This window comes from Ambystoma mexicanum, chromosome 11 (genome assembly GCF_040938575.1).
Source record: "Ambystoma mexicanum isolate Mex_15411 chromosome 11, UKY_AmexF1_1, whole genome shotgun sequence".
Lineage (NCBI taxonomy): Eukaryota > Metazoa > Chordata > Amphibia > Caudata > Ambystomatidae > Ambystoma > Ambystoma mexicanum.
The window spans coordinates 390,883,995-390,897,960 of record NC_090934.1 but is presented as its reverse complement, the minus strand read 5'-3'; the positions used below and the strand labels follow the sequence as shown (position 1 = coordinate 390,897,960).

The following is a 13,966-nucleotide window of genomic DNA, read 5'->3' as shown; positions in this document are numbered from 1 at the left end:
CAAGCCAAGGCAGCAGCCTCTGAAAGCAGGGCTGGAGATGGACATTCCTGCCCAGGGCTATTTCCAGAGACAGGCTAAGGCAGCAGCCACTGAAAGCAGGGCTGGAGATGGACATTCCTGCCCTCTGCTATTTCCAGAGACAAGCCAAGGCAGCAGCTACTGAAAGCAGGGCTGGAGAAGGACATTCCTGCCCCAGGCTATTTCCAGAGACAGGCCAAGGCAGCAGCCACTGAAAGCAGGGCTGGAAATGGACATTCCTGCTCTGGGCTATTTCCAGAGACAAGCCAAGGCAGCAGCCACTGAAATCAGGGATGGAGATGGACATTCCTGCCCCGGGCTATTTCCAGAGACAAGCCACGGCAGCAGCCACTGAAAGCAGGGCTGGAGATGGACATTCCTGCCCTCTGCTATTTCCAGAGACAAGCCAAGGCAGCAGCCACTGAAAGCAGGGCTGGAGATGGACATTCCTGCCCTCTGCTATTTCCAGAGACAAGCCAAGGCAGCAGCTACTGAAAGCAGGGCTGGAGAAGGACATTCCTGCCCCTGGCTATTTCCAGAGACAAGCCAAGGCAGCAGCCACTGAAAGCAGGGCTGGAGATGGACATTCCTGCCCTGGGCTATTTACAGAGACAAGCCAAGGCAGCAGCCACTGAAAGCAGGGTTGGAGATGGACATTCCTGCCCTGGGCTATTTCCAGAGACAAGCCAAGGCAGTAGCCACTGAAAGCAGGGCTGGAGATGGACATTCCTGTCCTCTGCTATTTCCAGAGACAAGCCAAGGCAGCAGCTACTGAAAGCAGGGCTGGAGAAGGACATTCCTGCCCCGGGCTATTTCCAGAGACAAGCCAAGGCAGCAGCCACTGAAAGCAGGGCTGGAGAAGGACATTCCTGCCTGGGCTATTTACAGAGACAAGCCAAGGCAGCAGCCACTGAAAGCAGGGTTGGAGATGGACATTCCTGCCCCGGGCTATTTCCAGAGACAGGCTAAGGCAGCAGCCACTGAAAGCAGGGCTGGAGGAGGACAATCCTGTCCTCTGCTATTTCCAGAGACAAGCCAAGGCAGCAGCTACTGAAAGCAGGGCTGGAGAAGGACATTCCTGCCCCGGGCTATTTCCAGAGACAGGCCAAGGCAGCAGCCACTGAAAGCAGGGCTGGAGATGGACATTCCTGCTCTGGGCTATTTCCAGAGACAAGCCAAGGCAGCAGCCACTGAAAGCAGGGCTGGAGATGGACATTCCTGCCCTCTGCTATTTCCAGAGACAGGCCAAGGCAGCAGCCACTGAAAGCAGGGCTGGAGATGGACATTCCTGCCTGGGCTATTTACAGAGACAAGCCAAGGCAGCAGCCACTGAAAGCAGGGCTGGAGATGGACATTCCTGCCCTCTGCTATTTCCAGAGACAAGCCAAGGCAGCAGCCACTGAAAGCAGGGCTGGAGATGGACATTCCTGCCCTCTGCTATTTCCAGAGACAGGCCAAGGCAGCAGCTACTGAAAGCAGGGCTGGAGAAGGACATTCCTGCCCCTGGCTATTTCCAGAGACAGGCCAAGGCAGCAGCCACTGAAAGCAGGGCTGGAGATGGACATTCCTGCCCTGGGCTATATCCAGAGACAAGCCAAGGCAGCAGCCACTGAAAGCAGGGCTGGAGATGGAAATTCCTGCCTGGGCTATTTACAGAGACAAGCCAAAGCAGCAGCCACTGAAAGCAGGGTTGAAGATGGACATTCCTTCCCTGGGCTATTTCCAGAGACAAGCCAAGGCAGTAGCCACTGAAAGCAGGGCTGGAGATGGACATTCCTGTCCTCTGCTATTTCCAGAGACAAGCCAAGGCAGCAGCTACTGAAAGCAGGGCTGGAGAAGGACATTCCTGCCCCTGGCTATTTCCAGAGACAGGCCAAGGCAGCAGCCACTGAAAGCAGGGCTGGAGATGGACATTCCTGCCCTGGGCTATTCCCAGAGACAAGCCAAGGCAGCAGCCACTGAAAGCAGGGCTGGAGATGGACATTCCTGCCAGGGCTATTTACAGAGACAAGCCAAGGCAGCAGCCACTGAAAGCAGGGTTGAAGATGGACATTCCTGCCCTGGGCTATTTCCAGAGACAAGCCAATGCAGTAGCCACTGAAAGCAGAGCTGGAGATGGACATTCATGTCCTCTGCTATTTCCAGAGACAAGCCAAGGCAGCAGCTACTGAAAGCAGGGCTGGAGAAGGACATTCCTGCCCCGGGCTATTTTCAGAGACAAGCCAAGGCAGCAGCCACTGAAAGCAGGGCTGGAGAAGGACATTCCTGCCTGGGCTATTTACAGAGACAAGCCAAGGCAGCAGCCACTGAAAGCAGGGTTGGAGATGGACATTCCTGCCCTGGGCTATTTCCAGAGACAAGCCAATGCAGCAGCTACTGAAACCAGGGCTGGAGAAGGACATTTCTGCCCCGGGCTATTTCCAGAGACAAGCCAAGGCAGCAGCCACTGAAAGCAGGGCTGGAGATGGACATTCCTTCCCCGGGCTATTTCCAGAGACAGGCTAAGGCAGCAGCCACTGAAAGCAGGGCTGGAGATGGACATTCCTGCCCTCTGCTATTTCCAGAGACAAGCCAAGGCAGCAGCTACTGAAAGCAGGGCTGGAGAAGGACATTCCTGCCCCGGGCTATTTCCAGAGACAGGCCAAGGCAGCAGCCACTGAAAGCAGGGCTGGAGATGGACATTCCTGCTCTGGGCTATTTCCAGAGACAAGCCAAGGCAGCAGCCACTGAAATCAGGGCTGGAGATGGACATTCCTGCCCCGGGCTATTTCCAGAGACAAGCCAAGGCAGCAGCCACTGAAAGCAGGGCTGGAGATGGACATGCCTGCCCTCTGCTATTTCCAGAGACAAGCCAAGGCAGCAGCCACTGAAAGCAGGGCTGGAGATGGACATTCCTGCCCTCCGCTATTTCCAGAGACAAGCCAAGGCAGCAGCTACTGAAAGCAGGGCTGGAGAAGGACATTCCTGCCCCTGGCTATTTCCAGAGACAGGCCAAGGCAGCAGCCACTGAAAGCAGGGCTGGAGATGGACATTCCTGCCCTCTGCTATTTCCAGAGACAGGCCAAGGCAGCAGCCACTGAAAGCAGGGCTGGAGATGGACATTCCTGCCTGGGCTATTTACAGAGACAAGCCAAGGCAGCAGCCACTGAAAGCAGGGCTGGAGATGGACATTCCTGCCCTCTGCTATTTCCAGAGACAAGCCAAGGCAGCAGCCACTGAAAGCAGGGCTGGAGATGGACATTCCTGCCCTCTGCTATTTCCAGAGACAGGCCAAGGCAGCAGCTACTGAAAGCAGGGCTGGAGAAGGACATTCCTGCCCCTGGCTATTTCCAGAGACAGGCCAAGGCAGCAGCCACTGAAAGCAGGGCTGGAGATGGACATTCCTGCCCTGGGCTATATCCAGAGACAAGCCAAGGCAGCAGCCACTGAAAGCAGGGCTGGAGATGGAAATTCCTGCCTGGGCTATTTACAGAGACAAGCCAAAGCAGCAGCCACTGAAAGCAGGGTTGAAGATGGACATTCCTTCCCTGGGCTATTTCCAGAGACAAGCCAAGGCAGTAGCCACTGAAAGCAGGGCTGGAGATGGACATTCCTGTCCTCTGCTATTTCCAGAGACAAGCCAAGGCAGCAGCTACTGAAAGCAGGGCTGGAGAAGGACATTCCTGCCCCTGGCTATTTCCAGAGACAGGCCAAGGCAGCAGCCACTGAAAGCAGGGCTGGAGATGGACATTCCTGCCCTGGGCTATTCCCAGAGACAAGCCAAGGCAGCAGCCACTGAAAGCAGGGCTGGAGATGGACATTCCTGCCAGGGCTATTTACAGAGACAAGCCAAGGCAGCAGCCACTGAAAGCAGGGTTGAAGATGGACATTCCTGCCCTGGGCTATTTCCAGAGACAAGCCAATGCAGTAGCCACTGAAAGCAGAGCTGGAGATGGACATTCATGTCCTCTGCTATTTCCAGAGACAAGCCAAGGCAGCAGCTACTGAAAGCAGGGCTGGAGAAGGACATTCCTGCCCCGGGCTATTTTCAGAGACAAGCCAAGGCAGCAGCCACTGAAAGCAGGGCTGGAGAAGGACATTCCTGCCTGGGCTATTTACAGAGACAAGCCAAGGCAGCAGCCACTGAAAGCAGGGTTGGAGATGGACATTCCTGCCCTGGGCTATTTCCAGAGACAAGCCAATGCAGCAGCTACTGAAACCAGGGCTGGAGAAGGACATTTCTGCCCCGGGCTATTTCCAGAGACAAGCCAAGGCAGCAGCCACTGAAAGCAGGGCTGGAGATGGACATTCCTTCCCCGGGCTATTTCCAGAGACAGGCTAAGGCAGCAGCCACTGAAAGCAGGGCTGGAGATGGACATTCCTGCCCTCTGCTATTTCCAGAGACAAGCCAAGGCAGCAGCTACTGAAAGCAGGGCTGGAGAAGGACATTCCTGCCCCGGGCTATTTCCAGAGACAGGCCAAGGCAGCAGCCACTGAAAGCAGGGCTGGAGATGGACATTCCTGCTCTGGGCTATTTCCAGAGACAAGCCAAGGCAGCAGCCACTGAAATCAGGGCTGGAGATGGACATTCCTGCCCCGGGCTATTTCCAGAGACAAGCCAAGGCAGCAGCCACTGAAAGCAGGGCTGGAGATGGACATGCCTGCCCTCTGCTATTTCCAGAGACAAGCCAAGGCAGCAGCCACTGAAAGCAGGGCTGGAGATGGACATTCCTGCCCTCCGCTATTTCCAGAGACAAGCCAAGGCAGCAGCTACTGAAAGCAGGGCTGGAGAAGGACATTCCTGCCCCTGGCTATTTCCAGAGACAGGCCAAGGCAGCAGCCACTGAAAGCAGGGCTGGAGATGGACATTCCTGCCCTGGGCTATTTCCAGAGACAAGCCAAGGCAGCAGCCACTGAAAGCAGAGCTGGAGATGGAAATTCCTGCCTGGGCTATTACAGAGACAAGCCAAGGCAGCAGCCACTGAAAGCAGGGTTGAAGATGGACATTCCTGCCCTGGGCTATTTCCAGAGACAAGCCAAGGCAGCAGCCACTGAAAGCAGGGCTGGAGAAGGACATTCCTGCCCCGGGCTATTCATTATGCCCAAAAAGCTCTCTAAAGGATTAGTGTTATTTCTACAATTTTAAAATTCCCAGCGACCTACCCATCGTGTGCATGATTCTAAAGGACCTCTCTGAGTGAACCAGGAGCAACTTCTATTTACAGCGTCCCCTTCTAGCTCATTAATGAGCTTGGGTCGGGTGTCTGGATCCATGGCTGAGGCTAGCCAGAGCGCTTCAGGTTTCATGAGTTCAGGACTAGGAATGTACCGAGGGCACTGCCACCACTCAGTCTCCAGTCGGCAACCATTTTTAACAAACTATTTTGAGACACTCGATGGAGTAGGACATTAAATGTTGCGCTTGTTGTACTGGTGTCTGGTTAGGCCCTTTCCGCAGCGTCTAACCTTCACTGTTCTGTGCTTTATAAAACTGTCTTTCTCAAGTGTTCTGGCTCCTACGTTCAGCAAGTACTGCAGTTCTTTCGCTTCCCTGGACACTTGAGGAGTTTAGACTCCAGTATTCCACCTTTAGTGTGTCCCTCTCTATCCTTTTTTCAGATGTTTCTGGAGTCCAGATGCCTGCATCCAGCAGGAAATGTCTCTTGTCGGTATGGCTTTCATACTGTGCTCTAGGACCTCAGGCTCCCATTCCCCATTCTGCAGTGTTTTCTGGTGGTATGTGTCAGTCTTTCTGGTGGGTCTGGGGTTCTCGGCGTGTTCTAGGAGCTTGCAGTCTGTGCAACAGCATGCAGGATGACCTACCAATATGGCCTTTGCAGTACGCTGTAGGATTTCACACTACGTCCCATGGTGCAGCGTCTCTTATCACTTTGATCTTCTTGTGTTCTGCCTACCATGGGGCAGTACGGATTACCACTCCGCAGCCCCCATTCAACTTTACTTCTTGTACGGAGTATTTTTGTGGATTCCCCAGATGGAGTCTTGTGTGTTTCTTCCCATTTCATTGGCTTCCTTTCGTCCTCTCAGCACGGTCTCAGGCTTGCATCTGCACACTCTGCCCCTTTCTGTGGCTCTGACTGCCACCGGCTCCATGCCTTCCTCTCCTGTCTCATGGCTCAGTGCTCACATTAGGATTCCCTGCGGTAGAGTCCCTCTGCCCCAACAGCCCATGTCTCGCCCTTGTACTCCACTCTTGCATCTCCCAGCATTGCTCCAGGTGGTTTGACTCCAGCCAGGGTGCTCTCCTCACCCTCCCCACTAGTCAGTGTCTCTGGGTCCAACATCCAAGGGCTGTGTATCCGAGCTTTCTTCCTCAGGTACACCACAGTTTACAGCATATTTTAGCATCCCCGTCTTCTCACCATTATATTCCTGGGGAATATGCTATGCAGGCAAACTAAGGGCCTCTTTATGAGTTTGGCAGTGTGGCCAAAAATGGATTACCACCACATAGCCACATTGCCGAACTATGGGCTTTGTGCTGGAGGTAATTCCGCCACCTTACTGCCAAAAACGTCAATTTTGGAATAATAACCGCCAATGGTAATACCGCCGAAGTCCCAGTTGAGTCCTATAAACGCCATTAATGGGGACTAGCACTGCCACACCACCTCTTGTAATCTGGTGGTAATTCCACCAGACCACATGGCAGTAACAGTAAATCCATTGGGTGGTATCTCGACAGATTTACTGCCGAGATACCACTAAACTCATAATGAGGCCCTAAGTTTTTTCAACTCTCTGCGATGTCAAAGGCTAGTTCTGGTGGTTGTAGTCAGGAAAAACAGACTCCACATATACTCGTTCCCCACTGTTTCTGTGGAACACTTTATTACACTCTAGGGTTAGTTAAACATTTCTGGGCAGTTTTTTTAAAAGCAGTCTTTTGAGAGTTAATGACTTAATTGGAGCTGTAAGCGCGCTACTTGTGTAATATAAAACTGTCTTAACCAGGTCTGCCTTCCGCCACTCTCTTCATAAACACTATGGGCCTCATTAGGACCCTGGCGGAATGGGTTTAACGGCCCCGGTAAAGGTGCCGGTGCCGTTAAAACCATTCTGCCCTATTACGAGGTTCCCTTGCGGGACCCGCTCTGGACGTCTGGTCAGACCAGACATCCTTTGCGGGTCCCGCGAGGGGACCAGGGAGCTAATAATGGGCCTGTAATTAACAGGCCTGTTGTTAGCTCCCTCCCCATTCCCATTGAGCCCTATGAGGGCTAAATGGGAATGGGGAACGTCCGGGTCTGGGTTCCCTGAATGGGGAAATACCGGGCCCTCCAAAGTCGGAATGGCCCGGTAATTCCCCATTCAGGGAACACGGACCCGGACCCGAGTTTGGAGTCAGCCATGCCCTTATTAAGGGCATGGCTAGGAGGGGATCATTATTCCATTCTACTTATTAAGGGCATAGCTACCTCCAAACTCGTAATGAGGCCCAATATGGGTCCTTCACTGGGGTCCTGTTAAAAATAAGCAATGGCAAAGTCAACAGTTATGGCCTGTGTGTAAGTAGTAGGCATTTGCCAGGCACTGCTATTAGAGGCCCAGGTACTCGCACCATTTTGCACCTGCTACCATCAATGGCCAGTTCGTGCCTGGCAAGTGCCTTTCCAATGCCTACACAAAAGCCCAAACTGTTGGCATTGCCACTACTTGTTGGTATGGCACTAACACCAACATCTGATCACTTCAGAGTGCTGTGCTGCATGGGGGGAAGGAAGTCGAGAAAGGGAAGGAAGAAAAGGGTGAGAATAGAGTCAAGGAACAGCTTGGTGTACAGTGCTTTTCTGAATTTCATACAGTGTGTTCAGAGGCGCAGTGGCGGTGGGAGTGAATTCAAGAGGAAGCGTCCTTTATGATGAGGGATATACACTGAACAAAACAGTCATAGTAGAAACTGAACTAGAACCTTTGGTCAAGTAATCTGGTAGAAAAGCATGAGAACTAGTGGTCACCAGCAGGTTTCCCAGAATCTAATCTAAAAAGCAATAATGCTGGTAAAAGAAAGTGTTCCGCCATGTTCTTAATTTGAGGAAATACAGCGATATGTTAACGTGGAACAGCCCTTGAAATGGATACCAGAAGTAAGCCAGCACGGAAGTACTTCATGAGAATATCGGAGGGTAGGTCAGCATGTGGGGCAGGGGTTGCTGGGGGACTTGCACGGGATTCCACAATAGCAGCGCGGCTGAAAGGAGTAGGTTGCCAAAATGGAGGTAACTTCAGGGGCAAGGAAAATGGAGCTGCAACAGGAGGTTGTAGTAGTAGGCCATCAAAACAATGAAGACAAAGGCCAAAAGAGGAACTGGAAGGGAGTAAAGTGGAAGTGCAATGAAAGAAGGCTGGGTGTGAAAAGAATGAAAAAAGATCAACTGAAGCAAAACCAGATTGCACGTGCAGACGCTAGGCATCTGTACAGGACGACTGAGAACAAAACCTTGCACGCCATCTTGGAATCGGATTAATGCTTACCAGAGAACTGTCAATCATTTTGAAAAGAGTTTGCTGCTGTTTAATCGCAAAGCCAACAACAGGCCAAGGTCTGGGATGAGAAATGTATGACACATCACGGGTGTATCCCAGAATCCTTAATTCGCTGTCCCATTTCTATGAGCCAACAATGTATTAGGGCTGCGTGTCTCAGTGTATCAGACAGGCGTGTCATCTTGAAATCAACATGCTGTCAATGTTGGCAGCCTGTGTATGGACTTAAGGGAAAGATAATACTGGCTGCATCATTCTGGGTCATTTGGAACGGTATCTGGTCATTGCATGGAATGCAATACAATAAAATGCCTTACCATTGAAAAAATTGCATCGAAAAAAAAGCATTGAATACATTTTTTTTAAAAGGTAAAGGCTTTAGTTTAATTATAATGGGTTTTAAAGGTTAAAAAAGGGGGAGTTGGGGGACCCCAGCCCCCATTAAAAATAAAAAATGCATTTTTTTAGATGGAATGGTATGTCGATGGTAGGAATTCGATGCAATGACTAGGAACCTTTGGAACACTAGATGCAGCCGGGGTGCTGTGGTAAAGGATGGAGCTCTGTCTTTGGTAGCCTAGGGTTGGGGAAAAAATCCTCACTTTTCTTTTATCAAACAGCATCTTCTACCGAGTCCACCAAATGCACATCATTTGAGTGTCTTGGGGATCAGATCATATTTCTCAGTGACATGGCTATGAGGTAAAGCACTTTAACTCTTGCTACACCACACTTGAGAGGGGATCATTATTCCATTCTACTAGTTATTTGCTCTGCTGTTACCTCCTGTGACCAGACACACCTTTCCTGTTATCTCCTCAGGTCTTCTCCCCGCTTTTTCTTCTCTCTCCAGTCCCCTGTTTTCTCCATCTCCTCTTACTTCGTCCATCCTGTTACTTGCTTTTTTCCTTCTCCCAATTCTCATTTCCACTCTCCTTATTCCTGTTGTCTCCTCTTGCTCCACAGACCTACGCAGAATGACGGCGGGCTTCATCGGTATGGCAGTCTCCATAATCCTCTTCGGGTGGATCGTTGGCATCCTTGGTTGCTGTGAACAGCATGACCTCATGCAGTATGTAGCCGGTCTCCTATTCCTAATGGGAGGTGAGTTCATTGTTTCAAACTCATAGTGTATACATCTTTTAATAGGAATGTAGGATTAAGGGATGAATTATTGATTGCCTGAGTGACTCACTGAATGGGTGAGAGAGAGTATCAGTTACCAAAGGAATGAGAGTGAAAAGGTGACTAATGGAGAAGCATTCATACCAAATCTAAATGTGCCTAGTACTCACAAGGTTCATACAGAGCAGGCCTAGATCCAAGACTAGGAAGTAGGATAGAAGTAGGCTTCCACTGGCAGCCATCACTCTCTTACCCCATCTGCAAACAGGGTCAGGGGAAGGAGGGTGGTGGGACCTTCGTAGCTACAAGTAACACACCTATGACCATGAGTGGAAAGCCACTCTAGCCACATGTTTCAAGTGCGCAATACAAATATTAGCACACAATACAGTTGTCTGAAAGCCATTAATAATGCCCCCACCATGAACGGATTCTCCTCTACATGCTTAACTAAAGCATTATGGGACCAAACAGATGAATTGTACAGGGAAACATGCACAAGATTTAGACCCAACTTAGTTGTCCAACATATAGTTGTAGATTTGTCAGCTACACAAAACATGTGCCTGAAACACCCCACCTGTTAGTAGCCCTGAAGAAGCTTGCTTTGGGTAGCAATTTGGATTCACTGCTGCACACATAGCGAAACAAAGCATTTTGTTTCCTTGGAGAGAAATTGTGTGGTTGCCATAATCTGTAACACGTTCCTTTGGAGAACAAGATATACAGTGTTTTGAAATGACAAGGAATAAACGCAAAAAACTGAGCACAAAACATTTTTGTGCTGGGTTGTCAGTATAGTGTATATATCACTTGACTGACCAGTACTCATGTTTTGGCCATCTGATGAAGTAAGACGAGGGTTCTGCTATGGAAATGTTACAATGCATGGAATATGCTGCACGCATGTTCCTAGTCATCCTCCCAATCTCCCAAAAGTGCATGCACTAGAGCACAGGTCTCCTCCAGCTTAACCCCATGATGCCTCTGCTGGCCTGCTGTCACTCCATTGACTGTTGCTAATCAGAGACATCACATTGACATGGTTTCGTTGGCCATTGACAACATTTTAGAATTAGTGTGATGGTCACGGTAGCTTGTCGCCCCAACACCCAATGGTAAATTATCACTGGCTTTGTTCCAAGAATCAATTCACTCAATACACAACAAGTTGAGGATCACATTGACACTAGGGGGTGTCATAATCCGCCTGCACAGGCCCTCACATCGTGGGATGGGATTTATGGTGTTACAAACATTCCACATTGCCTGATAAGTGCATGAAGATTCTGTACTCCGCCACAAATCTCCATCCAAATCTTGAAGGTTGCTCACAAGCGGATTAGAGATACAGTTAGTATTGATTTTGGTACATTTTGAAATCATTGCCTACCACCATTTAAATACATGTAGACTGATGCTGCAGATGACCTGAGAAATGTTGACAGCTAAAGTTGCTACATAACTCCAGGTGCATCACACACCCAAGCTGAACAGGGAATCCAGGCCTCTTGTTTACAACTGCCCATGTTATCAGGCCTGAGTGGACTTTGTGAGTCATGTGTAGGAGGTTGGGCCTGTGAGAAAAGCCCCTAAGGGTCACCAAGAAAGAGGAGGCTCAGTACATTTGAGTCCAAGGAGGGCACTGGGAGTTTGCGGCAATAAATAAAATACAGTGCCAGAAGCAAGCCTCACAAATTTCTCAATTTTGAATTACAACTAATCGATTCTACGTGATTTCGCCGAAGTATTTTTCATCGTGGGACTTTTCATCGCCACGTTTTCATCGACCAAAACTCTTTTTTTTTTATTTATTTCTGTGGGGGTTACCTCAACCTCGACTTTATGGCTATCACCGAAACTTGGCTTCACGCAGCCTCTGGCCCACTACTCTCCCTTGCCATCCCTCCAGGTTACAACATTATCAGACACGATCGTAACTCTAACCATTCCAAAGGTGGTGGCATTGCCATCATCCATAAAAATGCTATAAACTCCCACCTCTCCTCTGTGCATCACTTTTCCTCTATGGAAGCACTGACAGCCAAACTAACCGTCACTCCTAACCACTCCATCACCTTCCATCTACTTTACCGGCCACCTGGGCCGCTATCCACCTTCGCTGAGGACCTCTCCAACATCATCACTCATAACACCAAAACCAAATCCAAATCCCAAGCCTTGATATTAGGGGACTTTAACCTGGGCCTCACTGATCCCAATGACACTGCTGCAATGACTATTGATAATAGGCTTATGAATGCAGGATTCATACAGCTTATCAACCAACCCTACCCACGTTAAGGGCAGAACCCTCGACTGGCTAGCCTCCCACAATTGTCCTATCCATATCATCTCTAACCAACAGTATGCATGGACCGACCACAACTTAATTACGTTTAACATTCAGTCCATACCTGACAGCCTCTCTCCTACCATTGCACCGGCTACTGCCACCCGCAATAAACGTGACATCACTTGCGACAGACTCCTCGCCCTCCTCCTCCCGGCTCTCAATGACCAGGTTCGCTCATGCTCCGACCCCACGGCTATGGTTGACACCTTTAACCTTGCTATGCAAAAAGCCTTAGATATCATCGCCCCATCCAAACTGAGAAAACCCAAACCTCGAGCCCACCTGAACTCTTGGTTCACACCCCAGCTCAGAACCCTGCGCAAAGAAAAACGAATTGCGGAATCACATTGGAAAAGCAACCAGTCCGCAGCCAACGAATCGTGCCTCCTCCTGGCCACCCTTAACTACAAGGAAGCCATATTCCAGGCTAAAAAAGACACTTACAATAAACGTATCGAACAAGCCAAATCCAACACCAAAGAATTGTTTAGAATCCTAAAAGAACTTGAAACCCCTGTCACTGCACCAGAAACTTGCATCAAAGATAGCACTTGGCGTACCAAAATCCAAGAGGCTCTCCTCGGCAAGATTGCCACCCTCCAAATTAAAATCAATAACAAACAATGAAGCCCAACCCTATCCCCACCCTAATCCACCCCATCCCAGACTCTCTGACTCCTTTTAGCTTCTCTCCACTCTCCATTTCCGAAGTGGAAAAGATCATCACCAGCCTTAAACCGACCAATTGCCAAGGCGACCTCTGCCCAGCACCTATAAACAAGGAAGCAGCTCATGAACTAGCGCCATTCATTACTACGTTCATCAACTCTTCCTTTAGCTCTGGGATCGTACCTGACAATCTAAAGGACGCGTGGGTCATCCCCCTATTGAAAAAACCTACCCTGGACGCTAGTATACCCACAAACTACAGGCCAATCACCACAGTCCCGTTTTTACTAAAAATCCTCGACCGTGCAGCATATCTACAAATTCAAGATTACCTTGAATCTAACAAACTCTTGGGACTTAGGCAATCTGGGTTCCGGCCACGTCACGGCACTGAAACTGCCCTCACAGATTTAAAAACACAGATTGAAGATCTAAAAGACAAAGGCAAACTTGCTCTCTTACTGCTCTTGGACCTCTCAGCGGCCTTTGATCTCATCAATCATGAAACCCTCTGCCACCACCTTAAATCAGCTGTACACTTCTCCGATAAAGCTACAACCTGTGTTAGCTCCTTTTTAGACAATAGATCTATGCGCGTTTTCTCTCCACTAGCAGCCGCCCCACCTGCACCTGTCTCCTGTGGCGTGCCACAAGGATCTTGTGTTTCACCCACGTTGTATAACGTATTCACCAAACCTCTCTTTGATATCTTGGACTATCTGGGTGTCACTTACACCAACTACGCCGACGACACCCAGATACTAATCCCTATCTCAGGTGACTACACGGCTGACTCCCTCGCTATCAATGTCATTTACCAGGTCATCCAGGCGTAGATGGCTGAACACGGACTCTGTCTTAATGATGAAAAGACTGAGCTCCTTATTCTTGGTTCGCCACAAAATTTACCAAACTCGACCCTGCGTTCAAGTCCTTCATCATCGATGGGAATATTATCCCAACCGCCAAAGACACAAAAACCCTAGGGATCTACATTGACTCGACCCTATCCCTGACCAGACAAACTAACTCAGTCTCTTCCGCAGCGGCATATACCTGCAAGCTTATTACAGCCCTTTCCTCTCCGCAACCAATTGTGTCACCCTGGCTAGAACTCTTGTATTATCCAAGACTGATTACTGCAATGCACTGTACCTAGACACCAATTGCTGCAACCTAAACAAGTTACAAATTGTCCAAAACAATGCGATTAGAGCTGCCCTCAACATTCCCAGGCGCCAACACATATCCGACACCAGACGGAATATTCGCTGGCTCTCAGTCCCACACCGTATCTCCCTGAAAACCCTG

General features: G+C 49.8%; 1 protein-coding gene across 1 annotated transcript in view; it reads left to right on the top strand.

Annotated features, from left to right (window-relative positions):
• LOC138503424 (titin homolog) overlaps nt 1-13,966 on the top strand; it is a 296,164-nt gene that overhangs the window by 249,851 nt on the left and 32,347 nt on the right. Inside the window, exon 3 of the mRNA XM_069623109.1 lies at nt 9,472-9,609. Within this exon, the coding sequence (XP_069479210.1) occupies nt 9,472-9,609 (138 nt within the window). The remainder of the gene's footprint in view (nt 1-9,471; nt 9,610-13,966) is intronic.